This window comes from Asterias amurensis, chromosome 22 (genome assembly GCF_032118995.1).
Source record: "Asterias amurensis chromosome 22, ASM3211899v1".
Taxonomy (NCBI): Eukaryota; Metazoa; Echinodermata; class Asteroidea; order Forcipulatida; family Asteriidae; genus Asterias; species Asterias amurensis.
Genome location: NC_092669.1, coordinates 5,236,099 through 5,250,629, shown reverse-complemented (window position 1 = coordinate 5,250,629; position 14,531 = coordinate 5,236,099). Strand labels below are relative to the sequence as shown.

Below are 14,531 nucleotides of genomic sequence, written 5' to 3'. Positions count from 1 at the left end.
TGTGTTACTGGATGAAATTAAATCCTGGTTGAAATTTTACTTGTAAAGTAATAGTATAAGTGCTCTTTCAAAGTTCTGTTGAACTCTTTCTAGATTTCAAAATGCAAGTTTAAGAACATTTGGAATGGTGTGTGCTAGAAATAATAATAATAATAATAATAATAATAATAATAATAATAACAATTGTGGCTTCTTATATAGCGCACACGCCCGTCACTCAGTGACGCTCCTGGCGCTGTAACATACAGTATTTCCTGCAAGATGTGGGACTGCGTTTTGAATTATTACACCTAATTCTGATAGCACCATGTAATGTTTGACAAGGTGCTGTGGTGCAATTTGCTGCCGATCGGACCAGGAACACCGGGGCGAACCCCTTCTCTTTTCGATAAGTGCACTGGGTTCTTTTACATGTGTTACATAACACATGGGACCAACTGCTTAACGTCCCATCCGAAGGATGAAGCAATGGTGAAGTGTCTTGCTTAAGGACACAAGTGTCACGGCTGGGGATTCGAACCCACACTCTGCTGATCAGAAACACCAGAGTTTGAATTCGGTGCTCTTAACCGCTCGGCCACGACACTTCAGACTTAGTGTATCCAGTAAGCTCCGAACCCGAATAACCAACAACCATGCCTGTCCCCAAGAGCATGATCAGCACGCAAAGGGTTCGAGTTGCATTCGAGTCTAAGCAACATTGGTAATCATGATGGCGTGCTGATTTTGACGCAATGCGGTGCAAACCTCCATGTATAAAACCGGGCATTTGTTAATACAACAATAATAGTGGGTTCTTATATAGTGTGCATATCTGGGACTCAGTGATGCTCAAAGCGCTTCAACATACAGTATTTCCTACATTTGATTTATGAGACCTACATGTACTCCTTTTACACAACTCCATGTAAGGTTTACAAGGTGCTGTGGCGCAATATGCAGCCAATCAAACCAGGAACACTGGGCGAGCCCCTTCTCTTTTCGATCAAAATAATAATAACGAAGTCTTATTATAGCGCACGTATCTACCATACCAAACAAGGTATATACAAACTTTCAGAAAGATAGGTTAATGCGTTACACAACACTAGGGACCAATCGTTTATGTCGCATCTGAAGGGCGAGGCAATGGTTAAGTGTCTTGCTTGCAATTGGGGACACAAGTGTCATGAATGGGACTCGAACCCACTATCTGCTGATCAGAAACACAGAGTTTGAATTTGGCGCTCCACGACAATTCCATGCGCTTCTTTTACTGAATTGTACTTTTGGGAGGCAGTTGCTATGGTAACAGTTACTATGGTGGTCGGAGTGTAATGGATCAGTTTATAAGGTATTAATCATTATGAATAAATTAAAAACTATGAATATGTAGAACATAAAGTGTGTCATATTAGCATGTATAATAAGCCATTTGCGTGTCAGATTTATATGTTGTCTGGTACAATGAAGTGCTTGAAAGTCACCTCTTTAGAATTCCTCAGACTATAGAGTTGTACAGTTGCTATGTCACATGATTCGGGCAAGCTTTTGCGTAGATACGTAAGAGATGGTGAAACCCATCCTACACAAAAAGCCACTTCGGAATGTCAGTGGCGCATGTCTGTTACTGCTGACAACGGATTTTGTCTATCTCCCGTAACCTTTTGACAATACGCGCTGGTATTGTCAAAAGGTTATTGGAGATAGACAACATGCGTTGTCAGCAGTAACAGACATGCGCAGCTGGAACTCCAAAGTGGCTTATTCTTAATTGATGTATACGGCACAATCTTGAGGTAGCCATAAAAAAGGCTCGCCCCCAATCATGTGACATGGTAACTGTCTCCATAGTCTGAGGTATTCAAATGTAGTGGTAACTTTGCTAAGCAAGTCATTGTACCAGACATTATTCAAATCTAACTCACAAATGGCTTATTGCTGGAGATGTCTTGAAATTCAGCAAAGCATTTGCATGGGTTTTTTTTTCAGAGAGAAGAGAGGTACATTAAAAGCATTATCTTCAGCTTTGAATGGGGGACGTTTAGGACACTAGGTGGCTGTGGGTTAATTGTAAATCCATAGGTAAAGCGCATGCTCAGAACTAGTAAACATGGAGACATACCTGGTAAAGCCAGGTTCATACTTCATGCGAAGCAAATTTGACGTCACAACTCTGTTTACGCTGCAATATTCGCAAGAGAGTTGAACACAGCTCAATTGCTGCGAATTATTCGTTGCGAATTTGTGACGCCTTTGCAGGAATTGGGCTTAAGTCTGCTGCCACCTAGTGTTCCTTAGTCTCCCATTGAAATTTGGGTGTGGATTAGCTGTGGTCTAGAAAGCTGGAATTATTTGTAAAAAATCCTTTAGATTTGTCTGAATTGTACATGATTATTTTGGAAGAGTATTACTTATTATATATATTAAATGAAAGAGTATGGAGTTATTTTTTAAAATCAGTACACCATAAATGTTATTTTATTCATTACTAATGAACAGTTGTTTTGAAATTTTAGCTGGTGTTGTTTAATTATAGGTGTGTACATGCAGTAGCAACAAATTCTATATCAAAGAGAGATTAAGTGATTAAAAGGTAACTTGAAAATTACAAAATTGTGTGACTTGTTTATTGGCTGTTGCAGCTAGTCTTACTTTAGTTTCAAAGTCTTATCACCATGGAGGTAGGATTAGTCAATAGTATCACTTTATGTTTGAGGGGGGAGGGGGTGGTTCTACAAATGTTTGGATTTTAAGTAAGGGTCACCCAGGGAAGGAAACTTAGAGGGGCAGACCTAGGATGGAGGCTACTCCAATCGAGTTTCCAACTATCACAGACATAATATTCAAGGCCCGGGGGAGGGGGGAAGGGGAGGGGGAAGAGGGAGGGCCTCACCTAGACCTGCTTGGTAATTACTGAAATTAATTGTTAGCATAAAAAGCTATCCAGTAACAAGGAATGGAGCTGTTGATAGTATAAACACTGTTTTTCTCAGTAAAATATTTGAACTGATTTTGAGACCTCACGCGGGGTCTCAAAATCAAGCACACAACTCCGTGTGACAAGGGCGTTTTTTATTCCATTATTATCTCGCATTTTTGACGAACAATTGAGTTCAAATTTTCACTGGTTTGTCATTTTGTGCATATGTTGAAAACTGGTCTTTGACAATTATACCAAAGGTGTCAAGTGTCTTTAAATAAATTGAAATGCAAACATGATTTTTAGCTCTGAATGGGAAATCTCTCAAAGCCAATTGCTAATTAAAGCAATTGACATCGGTTAACAGTATTGTGCAAAGGCCCACACATTGTGTATCACATTATATGTAAAATAACAAACCTGTGAAAATTTAGGCTCAATCGGTCATCGGGAGAAAATAACGGGAAAACCCACCCTTGTTTCTGCACGTTTCGGCGTGTCATGACATGTGTTCCGATATTCTCTATATCGAGAATTGATAATTGTTTTAATGTTTTCTCAAAAAGTAAAGCATTTCATGGAATCATATTTCAAGGGAAGTCTTTCACCATTACCTTCTGTAAACCCTGTAAGTTAATTTCTGTTCTGTCCAGAAAGTGTCCAATGGCTTTAAATGAGTAATTCATCGCGAGGAGTTGCATCTCTTATCCGAACAAACATGTAAGTGTGTGACATGCTACAATGTCATCTTCCTGGGGAGTTTGTCCCATTTTTGTGAAAAAATTAAATGCAAAAACCAACCTAGATATTGCTTCAATTACAAATCGGTGTTGAACACAAGACACATCTGTAACCCGTCACAAAAACTAATCATTTATTTTTTTAACAGTAATGTAACGTCACAAAATTTTTAAAAATAATGCACATACTTAACACGTATAGAGCATAAGGTAGAAACAGTTATAAAGCACAGTGTACGCAAAGAAAAGTTAACATATCACACGATTAAAACAAAAAACAAAAATACCTAAACCATTTTCCTAAAACAAAATTGTGTGAGAACTCTGCTTAAAAAAAAAATAATCATTTGTGTTTGTTTTTTATATTTTGTATTCCTACCTTGAAAAAAATCTGGGGTACATGTACTTGTAGGTACTGATTCGAACTTTCTCTGGGTTGAGTGAAACACATTTAGAACTTAACTCTGGTTCATGCTGCTTGCAAATGCTTGGTGCAAAATGAATTAACTTGCGTCACAGTTTGGAGGGGAGCGCATACAGATTATTATGTCACCAAAATTCGCTACGCATCCGCAGTAAGTATGAACCGGCTTTAATCAGTGACATCATTATCACCCTGTAATCTTAAAGGTAAAAACGACGAAGAAAAAAATGGAAAATGAACGTGATGGGCCAATGAGAAACCTTCTTTTCACCTCTCGCTGTTGGACATAATTTTTTTTGCTTTTTGGACGATTGTAAATTAAGTGTGATCGATCATCAAGCCTCAATTTCAAAATAATTTTGGTTTACATTTTGCTGCTAGGCAATTATTAGCAGGATACCAGTCACATACAGAGCGTAAATGAAAGTTCTTTGGCTGGTAACCTTAATTTTTGTTATGCTTAGCAAATACATGTGCTTACTCAGCTCAATACAATTTGGCAGTCTGCAATTTATACAGGCAATGCCTGCGACTGAAAACGTACTACATCCAATCCACCCGAGTAACATGCCGGGAAAGTACCGAGTATACAGTGCTAACACCAAAATTAATTTACATCCAATTCGTCAAGAAATGTGACTGAAGAAACAAGCAATCATTAGGCCCCTCCTATATCCAAAATCACTGACCATGTTACTTTTTAAAAACGTGGAGCAAAAATACCCAAAATTAATTTCTCCGCAGAAAAGAAAAAGCATTACATCTGAACCAATAAAAAGGAGTGCTTTGAACTGTACACATGTTTTCACTTAAAAATGCTCAATACATTTAATAATTTTATTTTCATTTCTTTTCAGTGGCTACTTTTAAGAGCGCATCACAGGTAAACCAGTGGTAAATTTAGCTTCTTAGTAAAAATGAAATCAATGGTAAACTTTGACATTAAATTCTGGGCTTTTGGTTATAAAACCTTTACATGTTATAACATTCTTTTGCTACTGTCAAATGGAACTTGTGGACAACTCGAAACACACCCAAGATGCGATAACTCTAAGCTACTTTATTACACAGACATGATACTGAAATTTAAGGAACAGTTGAAACCTTCATGTATCCTGTTTAGTTCAACCAACATGCATCTTTGATATATTCAAGCAAACTTGAACCAAACTTTCATCCAAGTTTTGGGACCGAAAATTACAAGCGCTTCTTTTAGTGCAAACAAGTTGCTTACATTACACTGTAAATGCGTAAATTGTGCTATCAGAATAAGGTTACCAGCCAAAATAGCATGTCACATGTTTATTCTTCGACTGGTTTCCGGCTTCTTTTGTTGCTAAGCAGTAAATTTGTAAGCACTAGTATACTCAGCTTAAGCAGCTCTTTAAAAGTGAGCCCCGATTGGTGGATCCATAACAGCAGCAGTGCGATATGAGACCCTATTGCATGGTCCTTATCGCACCATGTGGATATACAGTGTATGTATATAACACATCATGTTGAAATTGGACACCATTATTTTGGATATGGGTCACAATGTTGGATATGTGACGCCTTTTTGGATGGGACACCAAGCTCGATATAGAACGCTATGTTGGTTTAGGATGCCATGTTGGATATGGGATACAGAATGCTATGCGTCCTCTCTTTCTACAAAAAGGAAGGAGGCCCCTCTCTTTTTGGATAATCCGTTTTTTTAACACTAACGGGTTATTTTTTCAAACCTCTTATTTCGCTGCTGAGATGTTTTCTGCAGAGTGCACATCTAAAAAATAACCATGTTGAGACTTTGAGTGTCAAACCATAATGAAACATGGTAAAAATAGCAACGCGTATAAACAAACAATTCAGATTACCATACGAAAAATATCATGCCTAATTACAATGGAAAAAGGGCAGGGTGGTGTAATAATTTCAGACGTTAGCTTTATGACTCTGCTTTTCTGTAACATCCTCCAGAGCGCTTACAGGCTCAGCCCTGGGCCAAGTTTCATAAAGCCTAAGCGCAAAATGTTCATAAGCATCAGTAAATACTGCTAAGCAGAAACAGGCTACCAGCTAACATTCTATAAAGTTAATATTTGTTACCACTGGTGCCGCCCTAATTCTGTTCAGCTTAGCGAAGATATTTACTCATTTTCTGCTTAACAGCTTTTATGAAACTACCCCAATTTATATGTAAGATGTGTAAGCCAAGAACGCTTAGGTTGTAACAAGAACTATGACAAATACACAAGTGAACACTGAACAACTCTTGCTTAAATCGTGGATTCTTCTGACGATATTTTGACAATTTTTTTTTAACAATACAAAAATTCATGCAATAAGTTGGTAGATTGTCAGTTATGCTTAGCGAATCCCAAACTTACAATGGTAACCAGCCAAAGAATATGAAACGCATACATTCACCTGGTAGTCTGTCAAACATGCTTAGCAGATCACAAGAATTGGTCCCTTGACCATTTTATTCTTAAAGATTAAGTTAGACTGCCGCTTCTAACATGAAGTGATATGCTTTACATTTTTTTTTCAATTTTTTTTCTTTTTTTTAAATTTGTTTTTCTTCACAAATAGCATGTATTTCTCTGACAGTCTGTACAGCTGGACTGAAGGGCATTTTGGGTAAAATGATGAAACTATTCCTTCTCGTTGGAGGAACTCCTTCGGTGATGAGAACGAGAATGGCTGTGAAATTGAAAAAAAAAGGAAAACATTGAATTTAGAAAGGTTATGAAAAGAATATTCTGAGAAAATATCTTACCCAACAAAAGGACATCTGGTATAAATGCAAAAAAAAAAGTTAATGACCTACCGTTTCAACCCTAGCAGACTCTTTCTCAAATATTTGTCTACTCTTTTTATAAGGTGTTTGAAGCTTTGCTTGGTGTGAAAATTAGGAACTAAAAAATAATAAAAGGCAAGTACAACCATGTATCAATTCTCTATTGTACATGTTGTAGGAGTGTTGGCTCTGAAAAGAGCAGGTGTGGTCTCGACGTCAGCTCTTTTCAGAGTCAACCTTTCCACAAAAGCAATTTTTAGCACATTGTTGTATCCCGTAAGGTACTTCTTATTCTTGCAAACTGTATGTTCTTTTTTTCTAAAAGGGAATTGCTTTTAATTTCCTTCCACACTCAAAGCTTAACTTTTTAATCTGATTTAAGGCATTATCAGTTTACTAGTGCAGTCCTCAGCCCAACACCACACGATAACTCAACACCCAAACTGTTGGACACCGATTATGGTGGTATGCCTGATCCCGTGTAAACTATTGTCAGTTTACTACTCAAAAGTCCTCAGCCCAACACCACATGATAACTCAACACCCAAACTGTTGGACACCGATTATGGTGGTATGCCTGATCCCATGTAAACTATTGTCAGTTTACTACTCAAAAGTCCTCAGCCCAACACCACATGATAACTCAACACCCAAACTGTTGGACGCTGATTATGGTGGTATGCCTGATCCCATGTAAACTATTGTCTAGGTTAGAGTTAGTTGGAGATATTTTTTACCTTCGGCTGCGGCTACGAGACTTGCTGTGGCTCTTGTGTCTACGTGGTGGAGAGACACTACGGCTGTGTCCACGGCTATGGCTGCGACTGCGGCTTCTATGGCTGCGACTGCGGCTTCGTCCGCGGCTACGGCTGCGACTACGCCCACGGCTGCGACTCCTGGAGTTACTCCTATTTAATCAGAAAACAAAACCAGAACCATAACATGAGCAACAAACCAATTCTTTGTAATCAATATTTGTTTCAACATTGGGCACTGTACACGTTTGGTAATTGTCAAAGACCAGTGTTCTCACTTGGTGTATCCCATCATAAGCATAAAATAACAGACATGTGGAAATTTGGGCTCAATCGGTCATCAAAGTTGCGAGAAAATGATGACAGAAAAAGCACCCTTGTTGGACGAATTTGTGTCTTTCAGATAGTAATGAAAGACTTCCAGATAGAAGTCTTTTATTATTTTAGTGAGAAATTACCTCTTTCTCAAAAACTACGCTATTTCAGAGGGAGTCGTTTCCCACAATGTTTTGTAATACCAACAGCTCTCCAATGCCCGTTACGTTAGCAAGTCAGTTTTTAAGTTAATATTTGTTTTGAGTAATTACCAAACGTGTATCTTCCCTTTAAAAGAAAACACCTTTGAATAACATTCCAATTACAGTATCGGGTTGCTGTAACAAAAAATTATCAAACTTGAAAATATGAATTTTTTTTCTCTGATGCCGGTAATGTCAATGAAATCCAACAAATCTTTAGAGAAACTTTAAAGGCAGTAGACACTAATGGTAAATTTCAAAGACCAGCCTTCTCACTTGGTGTATCTCAACATATGCATAAAATAAAACAACCTGTGAAAATTTGAGCTCAATTGGTCATCCAAGTTGCGAGACAATAATGAAAGAAAAAACACCCTTGTCACACGAAGTTGTGTGCTTTCAGATGCCTGATTTCCAGACCTCAAATTCTAAATATGAGGTCTTGAAATCAAATTCGTGGACTTCTCAAAAACTACTCCACTTCAGAGAAAGCGGTTTCTCACAATGTTTTATATAACCAACCTCTCCCCATTAGTACCAAGTAAGGTTTGATGCTTATAATTATTTTGAGTAATTACCAATAGTGTCCACTGCCTTTAATAAAATCCAACTACCTGGTCAGGTTTTGTACGAGGCTAGTTTAAGGGTTTTGGTACCTTTTGTAGATCAAGATTTTGGCCATGACATAAATCCCTACGCACTGTGAATGAAGAAGTATGCAATGCAAGTTACCTCCTTAGTTTTCAGCTTCATTAGTTATCAAATTTTGAAGAGGAAAAAGTGAAAATCACAGAGTAATGTTTTCAAGGAAGTTTCGTAATGCTGTACATGCTAAAATAATTTTCCTCTCCTCTCACCTCAGCAAGTAACATTTTAAATTAAAAGAAGTTTTCTACCATCATTATCCTTAAACCATGTAAGTTTAATGTCTAGCTGTGGACGTTGTGTTTTGTATCATACAAAAAGTACCCAAACTCTTTAACCAAAGACTGACCACAATCTGTATATTATATTAAATCTATTAAATGAACTTAGAAAGTGTCTCTACGTTGAATCTAGCTTTGATCATTCATATTTACAGGTGCATAATCCCCCATATTATAATAATTTCTTCTCAAATATTGCCATCTGCTTTTACAAAAGATGCGAACAAATTTCCACTGAACTATAGAAAAGAAGAAAAAAATACCACAGATCTAGGTCCATCTTCAATCCATGGCTTTATTTTATTTGCCCGATTCATACATCCTGGGAACGCTTCGTACAAAGCGAATTTCCTTTAGTCAAAATTGGAAAGGGAGCGCTTACTGATTTTTGCTTCAACAAAGTGTGCTTGGCATTTGCAGGGAAGTATAAACCGGGCTTAATGCATCATTCTGCACTATAGAATTCAGTGATTTTAAAGTTAGTAGCTGTAAGCGCAGAATTCTGTGCTAAGCAGTGCCATGAAGTTTGGCTGAAATCCACTGAATGCATGATATTTTTTTACTTGTGAATGTTATACAATTTGTTTGTTTACCATTTCATTTGGCACACATTAGCACAGTAAACAGATATGACTTACGTCATACATTAAAATAAATCGTAAGTGGAATTTCCGAAGTAAATACTGATCAAAGCTAGATTGTTTTTTAAATAAATCCCACTTTCCGTCAACTGCTTCCGATGATTATCACTCCACTCTAAAAAAAAGTAAATTCCATGTTTATATGAAAAAAAAAAAAAATAGAAAAAAAGAAAACAAAAAAATATTGATAAAACAGACCCCTCTTACTTAGCCATTGAGAAGAAATGTGCGCAACAAAATGGCGATTATCTCAACTGAGAGACTGGAGGAACAGCTCTGACATAGAGAAGCAACAAATATCTCTCTCGTAAAAGACGCTCTCAATCTTTGAGGCAAATTGACGCAATTGAATCGGACGCTTCCAAACCCGAAAGAAGAGAAGTTTTCTCTGGAGTGTGGCATATGATTTATCTCTCTCTTTGAATACTCCTATGTCAAAAACGACGGTGAAATCTTTTTCGTTGGGTCGCAGAGGGAGGGCGTGAAAATTTGAGCAACCCCCCCGGATGAGGTGTGGGAGGAGGGGGGGGCAGGCGAGAGAAGGACGGCCGTGTCTTTTAAACTAGACGTTGGAAGAGGAGCCAAACTGAGAAACTGATCACATGATCATCACATGCAAAGCACATGAATGGCAGAAGTGCGACTGAGTAAAGACACCCTGTAAAAAGTTTGAGTGCAAACAAAAACAGTTATCGTAAACTAGAAACTTCTATGATCAATAAAAGGGGATTATCTTTTAACATGTTTAATTGTAAAAGCTGTTCTTACTAACTAACATGTATCCCCTAATTTGCCTTTTGCTGTGACCATCCCATTTTCATAAAAATCTTACGACGACAAAATGCAAGGTCCTTAAAAAACTGTCTTAAGATTCAAGAGTTGGAAAAGGTTTAAGCGCTTTAAAAGATGGATTTTGTTGAAATTGGGATGGTCTCAAAAAGGCACCGTACAATTAAATTTGTATTTCCAACAGACAGCTTTATAGCAATGTGGTTCCGTTATTTATTTTGGCAAACCTTTTCAACATTCTATACTGTCATGAAATTCAAAAGGAAAGCATTGAAAAATTGTTCATGTGAAATTTCTTTCTATTTTAAAACATTTAACACAAGTGCAAAAATAAGCACCCATGGTAGAAAAAAACAGAAAATAAGCACTCCTGGTAAAAACAGATATGTAACTATTCAAATCAGAAACACACATTCCCAACAGCAGAGCATAAGGATCCAGGCCTGAAATTTAATGGGGGTCTTCGTCTCTGGGCAACAATCGATGCCCTGGTCATGCCCCTTCAAAAGTTTCCACTGATTTTAAGCTTTTCCAATGAAAATGTTGTTAACAAAATGTAATTGCCCTTGCCCTCTCAAAGATGAAATTCTAGACCAGGATCACAAGACTGTGTTGATCTTTCTTTGCAAAATTTTATTGAAACAAACAAACAAACAAACAAACAAACAAACAAACAAACAAACAAACAAACACAAACAGGAATCAAGTGCCAGTCAGCGGTGGCTGTGGTTAGACCATGTGTGTATCTACTTGCTTGATATTCTACCACTGCGAAGTAGATTTTCAAAATCCAGGAGACTTCCAAGTTCTGAAAAGAACTGTCCAGCTTTTTAACTGCTACTTAAACTTATAAATAGTGGATTATTATAAACTTCACTACCATGGAGTGAGTTCTCATTTGGTCTCAAAGTTTGACTGGCTTGCTATAGCAATCTCTAACGAAATCTACCTGGCAAGTAGACACAGACATGGTGTTACCGCGAACTAGACAATATTCCAGTTATCATTTGATAACAATAATAATAACACTGATGCTCAAGGCGCAAACTTCGTTATCCTACGACCTACACTCACCTTGATCTGCGATTATCGCGGTCGCGAGAACCGCCCCAACCACCACCTCCACCTCCGTAGCGACGCCCTCCGTACCCGCCATCCCCGCCCCCACTCCCTCTATTGGGGCAGTCGCGGGCAAAGTGGCCGTAGTCGCTGCAAGAGTAGCATTTGTCATTTCGGCTGGCCCGTCGTGGGGGCGGTCTGCCACCGCCACCACCGCCGAAGCTTCGCCTCTGGCGTTTCTCTCCGTTGGACATCTCGACTGTTACATCTCTTCCGCATATTCTCCTGTAAAACAATCAAACAAGCGAGGCGTCAGCAATTACCTTTTTACTCAGGGGCCATGTTGAAGCCACAGTGGGCTGTGCTAGGCAGGATTACCCAGCAGGCCTGGTACTTCACAGAGGCAACTTAGGCACGCCTTCTGGTCATTGCCTTGGTGCCCTTTGAATTACTCCATAAGAAGAAACTGCCTTAGTGCCCTTGCCCTTTCAAAAACGTAGCACACAGGGCGGCCCAGGACTCAAAATTGATGCCAAGCACTCTGAGCTAGAAACACACTGTGTCGCCCGGCACATATTTCCCCTAGAATAAATAAAAATATTGCCCACAGTGCATTGATCTGAGAAATGTCACAGAGAATGAACACAGTCAAAAGGCCATTCAATTCATTGTATGGCCCAATATCATGAACAGCTAATGCTAACCCTAAAGAGTATAAAATGTAAGAAAAAGCAGTCAAAAAGCCATTCAACTTATTGACTGGCTTTTCAACATGAAGTTTGGAAACCTGGCATCATGTGACGTGATGCCATTCACGTCTGAAGCATGCATAAACAAATTCTTCAATAAAGAAAATAAAACTAAATACAAGATTTGCTACTAACATTAGGCCTTAGCGTTTGCGAAAGGCAAACAAATATTAAGCTTTTACAAAAAAAGTGTCAAATGACAAGACCCCCCTCGTAAAATCTTACTTTCTGTACATTCCTTTCACTGCATCCTGAGCATCACGCGGATCGTCAAACTCGATGAAGGCAAAACCTGGAGGGTTTCTGGCCACCCAGACGTTCCTCAACGACCCGTAGCCATTGAATGCACTCTCAAGCTCCCTCCTTCCTGCTGACGAGCCAAGGTTACCGACGTAAACTTTGCAATCTGGGTCTCCACTTCGACTACCCCCGCCTCCACCTCCACCACCACCACCCCCACGGTCTGAGCTCTGGTAGCGAGACATCGTAGCAGACTATTTGTTGTAGGTTAGAGATGTATTGCTGAAATAAATTGAATTTTAACTTGTTTTATTATGTAACGTTAAAGGAAAGGGGGGGGGCACTAAACGAGAATAGATTTTTGTTTACAGGTAGCCAGAGCTCTGAAATTGTTTTTCTCGTGGGCAAGGCCGTTTTCATTTTGAGAGGGGCACTTGGCTGAAATTGTAAAAAAAAATAATCACAGTCTGCTAATTTGAACTATATAACATTCTTGAGAAATATTTTTAAGAATTTATTTTCAATCAATCTTTGTTTATTGCCCAATTTACATTTAGTTACTTCATTCAATAAATGTTTCACACTCAATGACAATGGCACAATTTGGAAAGAAATGAGAATTCAGTTCCATCCAGTTCTCATGTTTATTCAAATTCTGTAGACACGTGACTAACAAGTACAACAATCAATGAATAAACAATAGACAGGGAGTGACGTCAATGCGGTCATGCGTGCGTGTGTGTGTGTGTGGAGCAGTTGTATTTTTGTTTCTCCCCATTTTTGGAACAGGAATTTCGATAAAGAAAACCTGGAAGTGAATCAAAATTACTTCATTGAAAACTTCTTGAAACATATATCCTTGCTCTATGCATAGAATACTAATGTACGAGTTGGTTGGAGAATGAGTTGGTCGAAAAAGAAAACGAATTCGTCTGCGTACGAGTTGACTCAAATCCTTTTTTATACAATGCAACTCCACACAAACAATACAGCAGGTTAAGAATACACACGAGAGAATAAATGAAAACAAAAAACGGGCGACAGGACAAATATTTTGCCATCCCTACGGTCACCAACTCTAACTTTATGTTTATTTTCTTACACACCATCATACATCATGATAACATCTTTCTATAACTGAAGATTTAAAAAGGAGAAACTTGTACACTTTTAGGTTATTTTAAAGGAATTATTAGACGTTGAAATTCTTACCCTTCCTCACAAACACATCTCGCGTTGCACGATGCTGATAAAAATAATTTATATATAGCGTGTGTGATTTGTACATGTACTGCACATGCGTAGATGTTGTACAAGCGGCGTGCGCGTCCAAACCTTCCCACGTGACTTTGGTCAGCTGAAGTAGTCTGTGCTCCTCTGATAGAACTTTGTTGCTAAAGCTTCGTCCAGGTATCAGACTTTAGAGCCACGCCCTGATTTCGCACGCACGTTGGACTTGTCACATGCATTAATGACATGCAAATTTGGGGCATGCTTTGTTGGCCCGGTTTTCAGATTGTTATTGAAAATTGTGTACACACGAACACATCCAAAGCATAAATAACTTCCTGTTATTATGATCTCACACAAGCTCCCAAACCCCAAAGTGGTAGCATATATACCTTCCAGAAGTAACTATTTTCCCCGGGCCATCCAGTTCTCCCAGCCTTTGATTTGAAGACAAGCGCCGTGTCAAAAAAATACCAGATGCCTTTTCCACAACTTCCACGAATGCCCCCCCCCCGACTCAGAAACGTCAAAAACAAAAATGTCTTTGCTAACCAGATATCGTGGGGCGTCGGTCTCAACATTTGCTAGTTTCCTGTTTATCTGTGCTGAGCAAGTTAATGTGAAATTGGGCTCCGTTTCTGAGTTTGCTATTGGCAGGTTGTCATCTTAGGCATAGAAACAGAAGTGAGGGTCAACCGCCCCAAAAATTCAGGAACGTTTCGGGTACAAGACGAGAGGACAGGGTAGGCTATAAAAAACCAGTTGTACACTAAACA

At 38.7% G+C, this 14,531-nt stretch overlaps 1 protein-coding gene across 1 annotated transcript; it reads right to left on the bottom strand.

Moving 5' to 3' along the window:
• Positions 1-6,371: 6,371 nt before the first annotated feature.
• On the bottom strand, positions 6,372-13,839 carry LOC139953685 (uncharacterized). Its single transcript, XM_071953195.1, has 5 exons — positions 13,738-13,839; positions 12,511-12,807; positions 11,552-11,821; positions 7,586-7,756; positions 6,372-6,751 (listed from the first exon to the last, which is right to left on the bottom strand). The coding sequence occupies exons 2-5, from the start codon at positions 12,768-12,770 to the stop codon at positions 6,703-6,705; spliced, it is 750 nt and encodes a 249-aa protein (XP_071809296.1). The 5' UTR covers positions 12,771-12,807; positions 13,738-13,839; the 3' UTR covers positions 6,372-6,702.
• Positions 13,840-14,531: the final 692 nt, after the last annotated feature.